This window comes from Rhodamnia argentea, chromosome 8, assembly GCF_020921035.1.
Source record: "Rhodamnia argentea isolate NSW1041297 chromosome 8, ASM2092103v1, whole genome shotgun sequence".
NCBI lineage: Eukaryota > Viridiplantae > Streptophyta > Magnoliopsida > Myrtales > Myrtaceae > Rhodamnia > Rhodamnia argentea.
The window spans coordinates 20,154,336-20,171,027 of record NC_063157.1 but is presented as its reverse complement, the minus strand read 5'-3'; the positions used below and the strand labels follow the sequence as shown (position 1 = coordinate 20,171,027).

Below are 16,692 nucleotides of genomic sequence, written 5' to 3'. Positions count from 1 at the left end.
CCAAAATCAAAAGTTCTTGCTAATGCTCCCAAATGAAAAGCGATCATATTTTGGAACATTAGATTTTCTTTCTCTTTCTCTTTCTTTTTTAAAATTCAGAATTAAGTTATGTACTTAAAAGATAAAAATAAAAGTAAAAATTTATCGGTCCGAGTGGGCTGTTCATTGGTCCGATTTCCTATAGGATTGAGAATCGGACTACCCAAACACTAGTTCCACTTTGAGGAATCGGAGATTGGACCGTTGAACTCAAGAACCAAACCAAACCCGTTAGTCGGATTCGGTCCGGGTGGTCCATCTTGCTCACCCCTGTCTTGAAGGGCTCGAGTGTGCCACGAAGGAGGAAGAGGATGAGTTCCGGGAGTGATAGATGGTGGTGAGGCCGCAAAGCTCGGGGAGGGGGGTTACGTCCATGACACCGTCATGGTGCATTTGTTTGGGAGGAGTAACAACCAAGGCAACGGTTTTTCCTTTGCCCTTTTCATTCTTTTCTCGCTTTTGAGGGGAAAGGTGAATTTTCTAAATTTAAACGATGTTTAGATATTAGTTAATAGTAAATTATTTTTTATTAATTAATTATTTTAAACGACACAAACCATTATTTAAAAAAAATACTTTTTTAAATTATTTATTTATTTATTATTAATTATTTGAAACGGTACTAATTTTCCGTGATAGCTGCGGCTCTCTTCACATACCACACTGAAAAATATCATATTTCCGGACGGCACTCTGACGAATCTGCTATTTTTTTTTTCCTCACCACATATTGACATTTTTAAAATTCATATCCATGTCTTCCGGCAAAGCATCGTCCAAATTGATCCCGGGTCGGGTATGCAATGATTCGGACTATCCAAACATTGTTATTTCCATGGTTTTTGGGTTTTCCACGCGAATCCCGCACTTCCGTTCCGCCTTCTCTTCCGCAACGTGCAAATGTTATGTCCCTCCCAAGTCGCGAAGCTCCGGCCGGTTCCGCGCCCGCTCCTCTCCGCGGCTCGTCGTCTCTACGACGACCTCCGATGCTCAATCTCGTCCTCTTCTCTAGCTCAGGTTCGTCTTCGCACTACTTCCTCGTTGTTTACGGCTTCGAATTCCGAGCTTACGTCGGCGTGACAGGTCTCGCCGTGCGTGGACGAGGATTGCAGCGATTTCTTGCCGTGGTTGGAGCGGAAAGCGGGCGTCGAGATCTCGTCGTTCCTTTCGGTCGGGAAATCCGTCTACGGAAGGTCGTTTCGGCGTGCTGCATTTCCTTTTCACCTTTTCATGTTTTGAACTGTCAGTGATGTACGTTCACGAGTCGATTCAGGAGGCTTGTTTGCCAGTCTTGCTGTCTGAAGTGTGCAGGGAGTTGTTTGAGCTCGAATGAGCAGCTGCAAAGCTTTATGGACTTTGTCTAGGATTGAGTGTGATGTGGAATTTGAATCTTGCTACCTAGAATTTCACCTTATGGGACAATTCAAGTTTTTGATGATGTACTTGAGTTTGTCTTAAGTTTCAAGGTTGGCCTTATGCGGATTATCATCCTACTCCTAGTCCTGCTGCAATCATCTCAGCCTTATCTAACATCTGCTCTGTTCAACACAAACGTGAAAGGAATTGACAACATGTTAGTTTCTCTAACATTGTGCGTGTGAAAGAGATTGAAAGCAAGGAATAGAAAAAGTAGATTTGAAGAAAATAAGCTTTCTTGAGTGTGTCTGTGTGTGTGAAAGAGATTATCCTGCTACGCTCCTTTCCTTTGCTCTTCATTGTGCTGGATTTTTAGCATGATTTGTCGATGCAGGTCCCTGTTTGCTTCGAAGGCGATAAGAGCAGGTGACAGTATTTTGAAGGTCCCTTTCAATGTGGTAAGTTATTGTTGTAGGTTCAAGTAAAGATTGATTGAGAGAACCATACTTAAGTTGAATTCTCTGCATTAAATTTACAGGAAATATCACCAGATGATCTCCTTCCTGAAATTAGGTCCTTGAACATAGGAAATGTAGCTAAGCTTGCTGCCGTCGTCCTGAAAGAACAGAAAATGGGTCAGGTAGTGCTGTTGTAGCAACTTCTCTTTTCCTAACCTTCCACTGTACAGCAGTGCTGTGTATTTCTTTTCGCATTGCAGTTGCTCTGCAGTTGATCAGTTTTTCCTTTATTTTAACAGGATTCTGAATGGGCTCCTTATATAAGAAGTCTTCCTCAGCCCGAGGAGATGCATAGCACGGTCTGAATGTCTTACTAAATGTTCTTACACTCTGATTTTCAAAATTTGTTCTTGCTATTTTATCGGTGCTGCATCTGTATAGTCTTGGGAAAGTTAAATACATCTGGTATTTTTAAAATTATCTTCATTGAGAAAGCTGGAGGTCCTCATAATGGTTAAGTAGGATTGGCATTTCATTGCTGCTTTTTTGTATAGACAATGAAGAGTTTTTAAAATTCTAGCTTCTATTTTCCTTCTTGTGGTTGTATCATATTATCAAACGATAATAGTTGGGATTTTAATTATTCAAACAATAATAATACAGTTGAATGTTAAGAACGAGTCATCTTGCCATAAATTGCATCCCTTGCAGCAACATTTGCTAGCTATATTTATATTTCGGACAATGTGGTAGGGATAAAATTTTGTTTGCCGTGGAGGCTTCATTATTTCAAGAGGGATCTGCATGGAACATAATTATCATGGGAAATGATAACAAGTTTGGGAGTCTGAAAATCTGTTAGTGCTTGGTTAACACACACACACGCACACATATATATATTTAGGTATCAGTGAAAAATGAAGATTAGGAAAAAAAAAACAAATGTTTTAGATTTGCGCTTCTAAAATAAGATGTAGTTCAATCTATTCTACTCTCGGGATTGGTAATTTGGCGGTATTTGTGTCTCTTTGAAACCTCATACTACCCTACTAGCACTTAAGGCCGTTATCGAAATGGAAGTTTTGGTGCTTCAGTTTTTAATAAGCATACAGCCTACAGGAAGGTTGATGTGAATTTTGAAAATGGCTACAAAATGGCTCCAGGTATTCTGGAGCAATGAGGAGTTGGAGATGATTAAAGAAAGCTTGGTCTATCAAAGAACCATTGACAAGAAAGTTGGAATGGAGAGGGAATTTTCAGTACTTAGGCATGTAAGTATCTGGTGTCGTCCCCCAGCAATATTACTCTTATTTTTTGACGCAATTTCCTTTGGCTATTCACATATGATTAGGAGCAAATGCATCACTATGGCATGTGTAGCATGTGATTATAGCTGCACTCACTACGTAACTGTTATAAGGATCATATTCAGAATATATCCTGAATGTATAAGCCTTCCTTTTTTTTTCCTGCAAAATTAAGTTGCTCACAGGATAAAAAGTGCTCTATTCGATGTGGTGGTTTCATCAGTATAAAATGGCTTCATCTTCAAGATGCTGTGCCAGCAACAGGATTATCTTTTAGTGCTGTTGATATGTATAAGATTAATAAATGTCTATCAAGTAGCATTGCTTTTGAGTATGGCACTGTGCTAGTGAAACCTAATCAGTTAGTTTCAGGTAGCCTTTGGTGAATAGAACACAATGGTATGTTTAAGTAATATAGGGTGACGAAGAGAGGAAGAGATATGGTCGAATCAATAATTAACTCTAGGTGTCAATACAGGACAAAGATAAGACAGGCTAAACCTTGTGCAGTGTGGAAGTTTGTCTAATCTCAGCAAAATCATTATCAACATCACCTTCTCATCCATGACAACCCTTCTCCATCAAAAGCAAGACATGGGATCAAGTAAAATGTATCTTCTGTTATGCCACAGCTCCACTCATGGTGTAGGCATGGCCATGGACCGGGAACCGCCGATTCCGGTTCCAAGATTAGGGGGAACAGGAACCGAGCCCTTAAGGGGCGGTTCCGATTCCGATTTTGTATAGATGGTTCCGGGCTGGTTTGGGGCCCTGTTCCTGTTCAAAACCGAAAATGAAACCGCTGATTTCGGTTTCGGTTTTGATTATGGTTTTTGAATATAAAAATTAAATTTTAATGAATTTGTAATCAAATTGTAATCAAATTATCAAATAATGAATTATGAAATTATGAAATAATGAATTATCATATACGAACCGTAATCAAATTGGGGGAAAAAAAGGGAGGGGGAGGGGGCTTGAATTTAATGAATTATCATTAAGCGTTCATATATCTTTTTGGGGATAGAATAATCAAAGCCAATGTAATTCTTTTACCTTTGATAATCCCATACTTACCTCATCCTCAATCGTTGCTACCCGTTCCGGTACCGGTACCAATATCGGTGGCGGTGGTATCTCCGTCATCAAAGAGTTCGGCTTCATTATTGTGATCTATCTCTTGTTGTCTATATTGAGCCTTTGTTCAATCATCAACACAAGCTTGAGCTTCCACCGAATCCGGAGTTAATCTTGAACGTTGTTCGTTTAAAATATTGCCTTTAGCGGTAAATGCTTGTTCTAATGCAACTGTTGAGTAAGGGATCTCTAAAATTTATTTTGCAATGAGAGCGAGAATTGGGTATTGGGTTGAATGCCTCTTCCACCAATCCAATATTATAAAATCTGTGCTTGCCCTCGATTCATCAAACTCAAAAGAAACGGTTAGATAGCTCTCTATTTCAGAATTACTTCCTATTGCTCCCTTTTGCTTTTTTTGCCTATGCATCAGAAGTTGGTACCCTCTACTCATTTTACCTATGTTCCCACTTTGTATGTCATTACATTGAGAAGATTCATTATTACCTAGATTATATTTACTATAAAATTCATTATATAATTCTATTATTGCATTTTTAACCATTGTTTGTATAGTTCTAATATTTACCCTATCAATTAAATGTAAACATTCACAATACGTATTCAAATAATCACCTAAATCATCTAATTTGCAACATGGATAAAAAACACAAGCAACTAAATAAATAATAGGAATTTTGCTATCATAATGTGGCCATTTTGTTCGGATTGCTATAATAGTGTCACTTAATTTATCATCATTTTCATTTTCTTCAAAAACTCCAATAATATTAATACACTATTAAAAATAAATACGTAGTAGGATAATAAACACTGGACAAAGTATAAGTTGCATCATTAAAAACTTTTAAAATATCTAATTTTTTTTGGCAAATATCCCATTCTTGTGGATATTAATTAATTTGAGTTATATTATCTAAAATAAATGCACATAATAAATCTTTATATGCAAAAGATTCATTAAGCAACTCGTAAGTAGAATTCCAACTATTTGGAATATTTCTTGGAAATCTTTTTGGTGTTTTTCCATTTGCTCTACAAAATTTTAACCATTTTTTCATTTTTGGGAATGTTTCCATAAAAATTGAATTGCTATTTTTATTGGGTCGAGAAAAATGTCAAGAGTTTTTAAACCATCTTGTACACATAAATTTAAAACATGACAAATCACATTTAACGTGAAAAAATTGTCCACCAAAAACGGTTTATAAATCTTTTTGAGTTCAAACAATTGAATGGGTATTTGTTGCGGCATTATCAAAACCAATTCAAAAATTTTTATTAAGCAAATAATATTCTTCTAAAATTTACCTAATTAATCTATAAATATTATTTGCCATATGCCTATCATAAAAAACTCTAAATGTAATAACTCTTTTTTGAATATTCCAATCATCTCTATCGAATGACATGTTATATCCATATAAGAATGAACTTGCCAATGATTACTCTAAATATCGCCACTTGTAAGTTCATGTCTATTAAAATTCATAAAAAAAAATTTGTACATCTCTTTTTCCGTTTTTATAAAGATCTTTAACTATGCATTTAAGTGTATTTCTAGAAACATGTTTTGCTTGTAGAGCACATGTATTTTGTATAATTAATTAAAACCAAGTCTTTCAACAAAACTAAATAATAAATGTTCAACGAAAATAAATTTACCTAATTCTTCTTTATAAGTTTTTTCATTATGACGAAATAAAGGAGGAGTGTTAGGATTGTCGTATCCAGAAATTTATTATTGTTTGGTGTCAATTCCCGCTTGGGTTGGATGTTTCGCCTTAAGATGCCGTTTAAATGTTCCATATCCGGCTCCACCTGGATATTTGTATATTATCCTACAATGTTTACAAACTACATCATACCTTTTTCGACCTATATCAAATCTTTCCATCTTCTAGAACTGGCCCATACATCGGATGTAAACTCCTATTCCGGCTCCTTTGTTATTGACATTTCTTCGATATCGGCGGGAGGATGAAATCTTTCTTGCGTTTGGACTTGCTCTATATTGGAAATAATGTTGATTTCATTATCTACTATCAACATCGATTCCCCAATCTTCATAATCATGAGGATTAAGAGGATAATCAGATTCCCCTACCTTGTTCTTGCCTTTGCCACTTGTTCTACTTTCACTTGCCATTTTTTGAGAGAATCGACGGAATTGACCAAATAGATAATTGCGAAAATTGAGCGGATTGAGAGAATTTGTGTCAAAAAAATGAGAGATGTGAAAGGAGTATATATAATGGTTAGAAATTAGTAAAGAAAAAAGAAGAAGAAAAAAAAAGGTGGGGGGAGCAACGGTCATCACATTCAATTATTTTTTTAAATTTTTTTGAAATTTTTTTCATTATTTTTATTCGGAATTTTTTCCGGTTTGGAACTGGCGGTTCCGGGCCCGGTTCAAGTTTTGAGGAACCATAATGGGGCCCACATGCCATGGGCCGGTTCCGGGTTTGACTTGGGTCGGTTCCGAGCCCAACCCGGCCCGTGGCCATGCCTATCATGGTGGTTTTATTAATTGGTATTTGGGATGAATTGCATCAGAAGTAGTCAGACTTTCAGGTACTTCCATTTAGATGCTGGAAATTGAAATTTTCTTTCCAAGTATATCAACTTGTAAATTCTAACCAAAATACTTACTTTTGGTTTAATAATGTATTGAGTTGGATGAATGTATAGGCCAAAATCAATTCTCTTACTGATGCGTCAAGTAGTCAGGGACTGAACTGGAAGAGGTTCAATGTTAGGGGAAGTTAAAATGATGTTACCATGCAAAACTTAGACAAAGAGGACACCATCCGAGAAGATATAGTGGGAAAGAGTAACTGAGTCGAAAAGGGGTTGTCTTTGTTTGCTCAAGCTTCTTATCTTCCACATATCTCTTTCGCTGCATCAAGTCCTTTCAAGTCAATGGAAATGATCCAAGTTTCTATGAGGTTTTGGAAGGAAGCTCATTTTGAGTAAGTTGAAATTTGTTGTAATTGGATGGAACTGATTTTTCCAGACTACTCCAGAGGCTATAAATGACTGAAGGACTAATCCATAAAATGGTCTGCAAAGTGGAGAGCTTCTTGTGTTGGGTTTATCAAACCATGCATTCTCCAACAGCACTTAATGAACTTCAAAATCTGGATTCTGCGATAATGACATTTTGGTTTATGTTGTCATTTTGAAGTTTATAGTTTGTCTTTGATATTACTCCCTATCAAAGTGTTTGTTTTTAACTTTCTGGTTTTGTTTTTGGTAATGCCACTCTTAACATATTTTATGCTAAAGGACATTTTAAGTGCTTTGGAAAACAATTAGATCATGCCTGTATGCAAGGTTCAAGAAGATGAGTGGTTATTGAGAGTGCTAGAAAGTCCAACCCAAAAGCTTAAGTTATTAGGTGGAAGGAGACCACATGAATATAAAAAGCAAACAAGACTTGTTGTAAGGTGATGTGGGACAACAAAAATAACTTCAACACCCCCTCTCATGTGCAAGTTGGATTATGAGTGGCACATGACAATTGACTAATGGGGGGTGGGCACACATACGCGAATAACACCGGCTCTAATACCATTTGTTGGGAGTGCGCAACATAAGTCCGATACCTTCGCCCGAGGAGATCGCCGAGGTGCGCAGCAGAAGTTCGATACCTTTGCCCAAGTAGATCGCCAAGAGGAAGCCTAAGTTTGGGCCTATTAACATATCCAGTTGGATGCACTTTCACTCAAAAGCTTAAGCTAATGAGTTATGGGCTGACTTGGATATATTAAGAACTCAACCGCACATCAATTCTTCGATGTGAGACTTTTCTGATATAATTCACATATACATTCTAACAATCTCTCTCTCACGTGTGAGCTCAAGTGTTAGGTTTGCTCCCCCTTAATTCAGATATCCTTTTACACCTACATATCTCAACTTGAATCTCCAAGTTATTGCAATGCACCCGCAACTATACAAAGCAAACAACCAACATCAATTGCTAACTTGGGATTGCATCACCCATGATCTCTATCTCACGTTAGACCAATTGTCCATGGTCTCTTCTCGCCAGACCAACCGTGATAGCAATTTTCACTCGAAACAAACGTCGATCATGAGATTTCTTTTTTAAGATATTCACCAAACACTGAAACAGATTGGGTGTGGTGCACCAATCGACCATCGGCTCTGATACCATTTTAGAAAGTCTATCCCAAAGACTTAAGCTATTAGATGGAGGGACACCACATGAATATAAAAAGCATATAAGATTTGTTGTAAGGTAATGTGGGACAACAACAACTTCAACATAGAGTTACTTTAAATGAAAAGTTGCAAGTTGTGGTTGAGTGAAATATGAGAAGATGCCCTTAGCGGTGTTAGTCGCACAAGTGTTGGATATTAATAGAGGAGAAATTTGCAATTTCCAAAAGGACTATCATAAGACTTAGCCAAGCGTAGAGAAGACACGCACGGACATTCCTTGTACTTCCATTTTCCTTGTGCACTTGTACTTTTCATTTCTCTGTCTTTTCTTTTGAATGTAGTCTCAATTCCAATGCATTTTACATTTCATCGGACTTAGTTTTGTAAAGTTGTCACTCCATCAAAGCCCCATTCACCCACTTTGTTCTGGACTGTGGAAACGTGGAACAATCTTGATCGCTCTCCAATCGTTTAAAGTTTGGATCACCTTGCGACATGTCGATTTTCGACATCTCTTTGGCACGCCTGTAGATCGATTCTCTCCAGCTGTTTTCGGACTTTGTTCTCAACAAATAAGAGAAAGAGAATCCTATTTCTGAATTTTTGTCTATGCCAGAATCTTCGGTTAGTCCAGCTTCCAAATACAGTCGTGTGAGATTTTCTTGATGAGTTATGGTCTGTTTCTTTGGCATTAAGCATAAGCAAAAAGTATTTTTTGCTTTCGCTCCTAACTTTGAAGTATTATCCAAATTTCTAAGAATTATGAAAAGACTTGATCTAATGAGTAAACATTTATGTACTGTAAAAGTTCCAGCTATCTCTTATTTAAAAAAAGTCAAAGTATGTGACTCGCAATAATTTGGTTAAGCAAAACGGAAAATAAAAAGTCAATCCAGCCACATTCTTAGATAGTTAGATTTACTAGTTGGTATATCCGAGTGAAACAGTTAAATTAAGAATTCATAGTAAATAGAAACTCCATAAGTTAGAACACCTCCAATGTACATCTCCCTGTTTATTTTCCTTTGCTGTGTCCGGTCATCAGCTTGATGTTACATGCAATAACCTTATGTTGCCTCAAGATAGTAATTTTGACATGCCACTGCCAATAATTTCAGGCTCTTGATCATCAGTTCCCAGAAGTTTCCAAGTATATGAATTTTGAAGATTTCATGCATGCATGTGCTTTAGGTAGGCAACTTTGTTGGACATTATAGTGCTCTCTTACTGCATGTGGAACCAACTTCTGCTCATTTTGCATGAACGGACTATTTCTAAAGACTTATTTCCCCCTTGCTCATTTTATCTCAATTTCAGCTTGCAATGCTTGGGTTTTTAACTTCAAGTTTGCATTCCTATGAGGTTATCATATTCTTAGGTGTTGAAGTAGTGTACTGTTTTGGCATGTTCTTACAATTTTCTTCATGTTGCTTTCCTTAAGCACATGAAATTGGAAGAACTTGCTATGAGTTTACTTTTATTTATTTATTATTATTTTTTTGTTGTTGCCATTTTCCGTATTATACTTGTGTGGTACTTATAGAACACCTGCTGTTGCAGTGGCCCTTTCCCTGAATTTAAGACAGTTATTTTTAAATCATACGGCAGTTTGATGTCTTGGATGTGATGTTCCATTGTAGTCACTGTAGGTTTTTGACTGCCATTTGTTTTACCACCTGTATTTACACCATAGTTTAACTGGTACAACTTCTAATGTTTCCTCACGAGCACATGATTGTTATGACAGTGGAATCTCGCGCATGGGAAAGCAGCAAGGGCTATTCTCTGGTAAAGATTACCAGTATAAGATTGACAGACCACTTCTCTTGCTAATGTCTATACGGAGATTTTATCTTCTGGTAGATTCCTTTTGCAGATTTTCTAAACCATGATGGGCTTGCAAAAGCAGTTTTGTTGAGGGATGAACAAAAACAATTTTCAGAGGTAATCTCCTCCTAGCACCATGTCTACCACTTCTTCTTTGGCCCAAAATTTGATTTGTTCGTTCTTTTCTTGTCCAATTGTTGATGGTTTTATTGGTCCAAAGCAAAAACTTTTCCTGTTGAAGCTGAGTGTACTATATGTTGGTGATTTTGTTCCTTATAAGCTTAAAAATCCTTATAAGTATGAAATTTTTTTCAGGTGATTGCTGATCGCAATTATGCTCCTGGTGAACAGGTTGGGCATTAATTTTTAAGATACTCTTATCCTCTTCTCTTTCAAGAAATGTTTCTGTACATGAGACGGATTATTGCTAATGATCATCTGTATTTAAAGATCACATAACCTGATGCTGCATTTGATGCTGCAATGATGAGGATTTTAACTATTTGTGAATATGTTCTCAAACTTCTACTGGAGCATCTTTCATGACATTCTTCATTAGGTACTAAGTTTCTTGCTTTAGTTCTGTTCTTTGCACAGATTGCATTGACTGTCTTCCTTTTTAGTGGAAGTACAAGCTCGTCAGGCATTTATAATTTAAAGCACCCATAGTCAATCTAGGAGGACTCTCACCTGTTTTCTTTATTAGCAAGAAACTGCAGTAAATTAGTAAAACACAAAGATGACAATATCTTTGGGAGAGTTTTGAGCAAAGAAAATTTTACTTTCGGATGTACATTCTTAATGTCTCACACCAAAAGATGCAAAAGTTGTTTGGTCAATAATATTTGTCGGCAACAACTGTAATTAAACCATTTCCAGAAGGCATCCATGCTTGCCCTCATTTTGCAATTCCATTGGCTGTTGATACTTCCGGTCTTTGTTTTCACAGTAAAACTATCTCTCGTTGTTTCTAATCAATGTGCATGAATGAAACGTTTTGTGATATTTAAACCAGTTACCCAGTAGCTGCAAATTGCTTTCTTGCCAAATAATTCACAAAGTGTCATTGTTAAACCATGACAGGGAATAATACATACGAAATTATCAACAGATTTGGCATTCACTATGTTTGGATTCCTCTTATTAAAAAGATTGTTCTAGTGATTGTACAACTCTCTTCTCCATAGGATGCTTCTTTTTCTCCAATCAGGGAAAGAAATGTAATTCGTTCATCAAAATGTTAATTCGATATTTATGAAAATCCTTAAGTTTAATGTCTCAAATTAATATGTTAATTTTATTTGGTGATTGTGGTTCAGGGTTTTCGTGATTATGTATGAGATTTTGCTCTTGTTTGTTTGAGGATGAAGAAAATAATTAACAACAGATCATGGATACAAACCCATCGCATCTCCAGTAGTCCACTTTTGATATGTTTGTATCATGAGGAACCTTTGACATTTGTTTACAGGTACTAATATCATATGGAAAGTTTTCGAATGCTATCTTATTGTTGGATTTCGGGTTTACCCTTCCACACAACATTCATGATGAGGTCAGCTTTAGATTCTAATAAGACAAATGTACAGTGGTCCATGTTTTGTACAGTGATACACATTTAGTACTAGTTAGATGTGATTTCCAATACGGAATTAATTGTTGGAGCAGTGGCTTAGTTTAATTTAATGAAATTGTTCCTTGTGTCTGTGATGTTCTTTTGTTGATCATGTTCTCAAAGCCTTGTATTTTGGTGGATGAACATATGATAATTTGAGTTCTCATCCATTTTGGATGAGATATACGTGCTTGGCTTGAGGGTGGCATTGCACAGTTTGTGTTAGATAGTCTTCGTGAGAATAGTAATTTCCTTCTCAAATGATATGTTTGTTCTGCAGATATTTTATGATCGGATATGTTCAGATATGTTGATTTTTGTGTATACAGATGGTTCTAAACTTCCAAGATTTCTTTGGGACCAGAATCTGGGATTGTTGTTTGCCATGTTAAATATTGAGGCCTACAGTTATCCTCATGAGTAGGATTTCATTGTTTCCTGCTGAACCATATGATGTTTATAAATAGTATTTTGTTGGAGTGTCCTTAGGTACTTGTTGACTAACATGGAAACTTTCAATTTCAGTACACTAATTTTTCTCATTTTATATGTGATTATCACTTTGGAAATGGACAATTTCCTTAAAGTATGCTTAATGACTGGGCTGATATGACCATTCTTGACAAATTGTTCACTCTTGTTGTTTTGCCTTGAAATTAATTCTGCTACATTTTCCAATGTGAAAGTGAAAATCAGCCATGCGATTCAATTTCATATGTACCCTAGAAATTTCTCAAACTGCATCTTTCAGGAATCTGCTGTCTTATAGATGCAGTTTGAAGGTTGGACCTGAAAATTTGGCACCAGTACTTGTCAACTTTATTGTATATAGATTTCCGTGACAGGAGAGCCTGACAAACAAACAACTAGAAAGAAAGCGATGGGTGCATATTCGAATGTAGAAAGTATTTTCTTCACATGCTCGTTAACTACTGCACAGGACATTTGTTTCAGCATGATGAATGCTTCTGACAATATATTGGCTACTTTCAGGTTCGGATTCAAATTAGTGTTCCTCTTCAAGATCCTCTGTACAAAATGAAGCTGTATCTTCTGCAAAGACATTGCTTGCAGATAACTTGCAAATTTGGCTTTTCCAAGTGGTCCTCAGATTCTTTCACAATCAAGTTGGTATTGATGCTTTATTTTCCACATATTGTATGCCATTAATTTGAGACTATCAATTGGTATGTTCCTATAGTATGTCCAATTGGAGTTATGGATCCGGGTGCCTAAGGTTTTCCGATAACCAACTTTCCTTTTGAGGTTGTCATGTGACACTCATTAGTTATTGTTAGATTTTGTGAGAACATTATCAACTATTCTAGAAACTTAAGCTGTTTGAAGGCGTGATTTAATATTTAAATAGTTTATCACTCCCATCACGCTTAGTTTGGTCTTTTTTGCCTAGTAATAAGTGTGGAAATATTTAATTGGGGAGGCAAATGGGGCCGAAAAGATTTGAATTTAGAACCTCCTGCTCTGGTACCATGTTGGATTTTATGGGACCACTGTCATCGTTCTAAAAGCTTAAGATGAACGCGTGATTTAATATTTAAATAATCTATCAGTTACAAACACTTTTCTCTTAGTTGGGATGGTTCATTGAATGAGAAAGTTGGGAGAAGTTTTGGCCCCCATGAAATTGCTTCTGCTTTCTCTAAGGTTTTGCAATTGCCTAGCAAGGCTAAAGATGATCACTCTTCTCAATGTTGTCCTGGTCTTTTGATTGTTCATACCCATAGTAAAAGCTCTGTGGCTTCTTATGTAAGCTTCTAAGAGAAACGCTGGTGACTGATAAAACACCATAAACCATTAGCACCTGTGACCCTGACTAGTTCTCAAAGGTAGAGTTGCTAAGGTGGTATAATACTTAAAGCCTTCTCCCTTTTGAGAAACAAAGAACTGCTTTGATGTAATTAAATCATATGAACATTGCTGTAACTTCTTTAGATCAGCATAAGCAGGGGATCTTACATAAATATTGAGCTATGACAACGTCATTATTGTGTTATTGGTTATTCGATTCGGGTGCCCATTTTGAGTTGAGCACTAAATAGAACCCATCCTTGATTTGAGATATTGATAAGGTGAATTCTCAGTATATTTTGATAATTTGTTGCCTTTCAGGGAAGTGAGATCTGTTAAAGGAAAAGGCACCGGGATTCCACAATCACTTCGTGCTGCTGCCCGTGTGCTATCTTGCACCTCTCTTGAAGGTGTGTGAATCATATTTTCTCCTTGCACATAGTTCTGTATTCTTTGGAATCAACTTTACTCCGAGCCAGACACCTGCTTTAGTGAATGTACTCTGATAGGTTGATTTGCAGAGCTGAATGATATGGAGGAGGAAGCCACCCAAAATGATGGACGGCTAGGCCGACGTCCTTTGAAGAATTTCAACAGGGAAATACAAGCACATCAGTTGTTGCTATCACATATCACTAGATTAATTGACCAATACAATGCATCTGCAAAGGTATTGTTCCTTGTTATGTGCGATAAGCTCCAGAAGCCTGCAAAAGAAGTGAGCATGCACATCTAATAGCAATATGCTTAGGCTCTCACACTGTTCTTTACTAGACCCTGAAATTTTAGCTGGGCCAAGCAAATTACTTAGATACTCGATCTTAAGGATTTCAGAAGCTTTGCTATGTTGGAACACGATGAGAGCGAGTGATACAGCTTCTTAGTCCAGGTTATAGGTAGTTAATATGCCTTGAAGGTTTCTGACTTGGCAAGGGAATAATTTGTACCATAGTGAATTACGTGCAGAGACTCTCAAATGCAATCGTAAGCAACTCTCAAATGCAATCGTAAGCTCTCCCATTTAAAGAGCTTCTCTGAACTTCAAGCTTGAGTCATTCAGAGTCTCTCCCCAGACCCTATAATGTGGGATTGTGACTGTTAGGATGTCCGTTATACATGAGGGTTAATTATCATTATCCCTTTCATAATAAAAAGTCTCAGACTGAAGTGCTTGAGAGTTACCATGGGAGCTCAATAGTCGGTCAGGATTATGTAAGTACAGTTATTTAACGTCAATGTGCAAAAGGTAATGATCTTTGTGGTTATATGCACAGTTAATGAAGCCTACTGGTTGTCCTGCAAGCAAAAGAGATGGCATCCGCAGGTCAATGGCATGTGAGCTACTGGCTGGCGAACTTCGTAATCTGAAATCTGCTGCTTCATGGCTAGTGAGCTACACAACCGACCGGTGACAGCACAAAACTGGCTGGAGGCTTTGTCAGTCGGTGAAACAATCAAGTAAGCAGACACTTTCCATGTCAGAAATCAAAGGAAGCATCAGTGAAGCGATAAATCCATAACTTGTATTTTGATGGGTGCTTGCAAATCTCTGAACGCAGCCGGCAGCCAATCGAAACCTTCTTCTTTGGGTGCAAATCAGGTGTGGGGATTATCTGTTTCTCATGTTCTCTTCTCCAAAGGGTGAGAGATTGGGGAGTAGACCACTGTATCGATGCAATACTAAATTGAGCTTGACTCTGAAGTCATCGGTTTTTAAACTCCATTAATCTATTTTCACACCCATGTAAATCAAAGAAATTATTTTATTCGATAAGTTATTAGCATACTCAAAACAAAACTACACGAAGGACCTTAACTTGCTTTTCCCTTCTCTTTAGCGTTCAAGATTCACAAACTTCAGATTCAAAATATAATTTGTGTGCTTATTGGTAATACTCGTGAATCCGCAAGAGATCAAGAATAAATCTCACCAAAATGCAGGTTTAGATCTATCCACAAAAAACTTGATGAAAGAAGATCCATATGAAAATCAAATTGATCAGATTCGAGAGCAATGCGTTGTGAGCAATCGGACCACGAATCGACCTCCGATATAAGTTTGATGAAAACTCAACGGCACCCTCTCTCCAAATTTTCTTCTGTCTTATTCTCTTGCTTCTATGTTTGATAAAAAAAAAAAGCGTCTTTTGCGGCTACGATATGTAAGATAGTGAGAAATCCTATTTCTCCATATGTATTATCATACGGGCTCAAGCTTATGGGCTTGCACTTCATTGGGCTTCCTCCACATGTGAGTGAACCCAATCAACAAATCTCCCTCTCACGACGATATGGAGGGATTCACCATCCCCGCTATCAATCGACAATATTCAAGCTTCTCCTTGGTAGAGTTTTCGTCATTATATCGGAACTATTATGGCCCGTATGGATTTTTTCAAGTTCCAACAACTTCTCATCTAGAACATCCCTTATCCAGTGATATCTAACATCAATATGTTTCGATCTAGAATGAAAAGTTGAGTCTTATCAAGATGAATCGCACTTTGATTATCACAAAATAACACATACCTTTTTTGCTTGAACCCAAGTTCTTCCAAAAACTTCTTCAACCACATCGCCTCTTTACTAGCTTCGATCACTGCAATAAATTCCGCTTCAGTTGTAGAAAGTGTAACACACTTTAGCAACCTTGACTTCCATGACACAGCCCCACCAACAAAAGAAATCAAATAACCGGAAGTGGATTTACCTGTATTAATATTTCCGGCCAAGTCAGAATCTATGTATCCAACTAACTTTAGTTTCCCGGTCCCAAAGCTGAGTTTCAAACTTGAAGTTCCTCAAAGATACCTCATGATCCACTTTACCTCGTTCCAATGCTATCTTTCCGGATTTGATAAGTAGTGACTAACAAATCTAATTGCATGCGCTAAGTCCGGCCATGTACATACCATCGCATAGATTAAGCTTCCCACAGCTGAGGCATATGGAACACATTCCATGTCTTTCTTCTCTTTATCGGTCATAGGAC

The 16,692-nt window shown here is 37.1% G+C and overlaps 1 protein-coding gene across 5 annotated transcripts; it reads left to right on the top strand.

The window, feature by feature from the left end:
- Positions 1–814: 814 nt before the first annotated feature.
- LOC115729922 (fructose-bisphosphate aldolase-lysine N-methyltransferase, chloroplastic-like) lies at positions 815–15,468 on the top strand. 5 transcript variants are annotated; one of them, XM_030660555.2, is made up of 16 exons: positions 816–1,056; positions 1,123–1,232; positions 1,790–1,853; positions 1,934–2,035; positions 2,153–2,212; positions 3,017–3,124; positions 9,568–9,640; positions 10,197–10,237; positions 10,313–10,393; positions 10,592–10,627; positions 11,748–11,831; positions 12,724–12,789; positions 12,885–13,018; positions 14,022–14,110; positions 14,222–14,370; positions 14,975–15,468. In XM_030660555.2, exons 1-16 carry the CDS (start codon positions 940–942, stop codon positions 15,110–15,112), a joined length of 1,452 nt encoding a protein of 483 aa, XP_030516415.2. In that variant the 5' UTR covers positions 816–939; the 3' UTR covers positions 15,113–15,468. The 5 variants fall into 5 exon arrangements, with proteins under 5 accessions (XP_030516416.2, XP_030516415.2, XP_030516418.2 ...); XM_030660556.2 differs by lacking the exon at positions 10,592–10,627 and having other exon boundaries at positions 815–1,056; XM_030660557.2 differs by lacking the exon at positions 12,724–12,789 and having other exon boundaries at positions 818–1,056.
- Positions 15,469–16,692: the final 1,224 nt, after the last annotated feature.

Bases quoted from the DNA above. Each gene is read 5' to 3' on its own strand.
- LOC115729922 (XM_030660555.2), top strand. From the start codon at position 940: ATGTTATGTCCCTCCCAAGTCGCGAAGCTCCGGCCGGTTCCGCGCCCG. The intron at 3,125-9,567 runs GTAAGTATCTGG...CAATAATTTCAG, and splicing joins AATTTTCAGTACTTAGGCAT to GCTCTTGATCATCAGTTCCC. The intron at 10,394-10,591 runs GTAATCTCCTCC...AATTTTTTTCAG, and splicing joins AACAAAAACAATTTTCAGAG to GTGATTGCTGATCGCAATTA.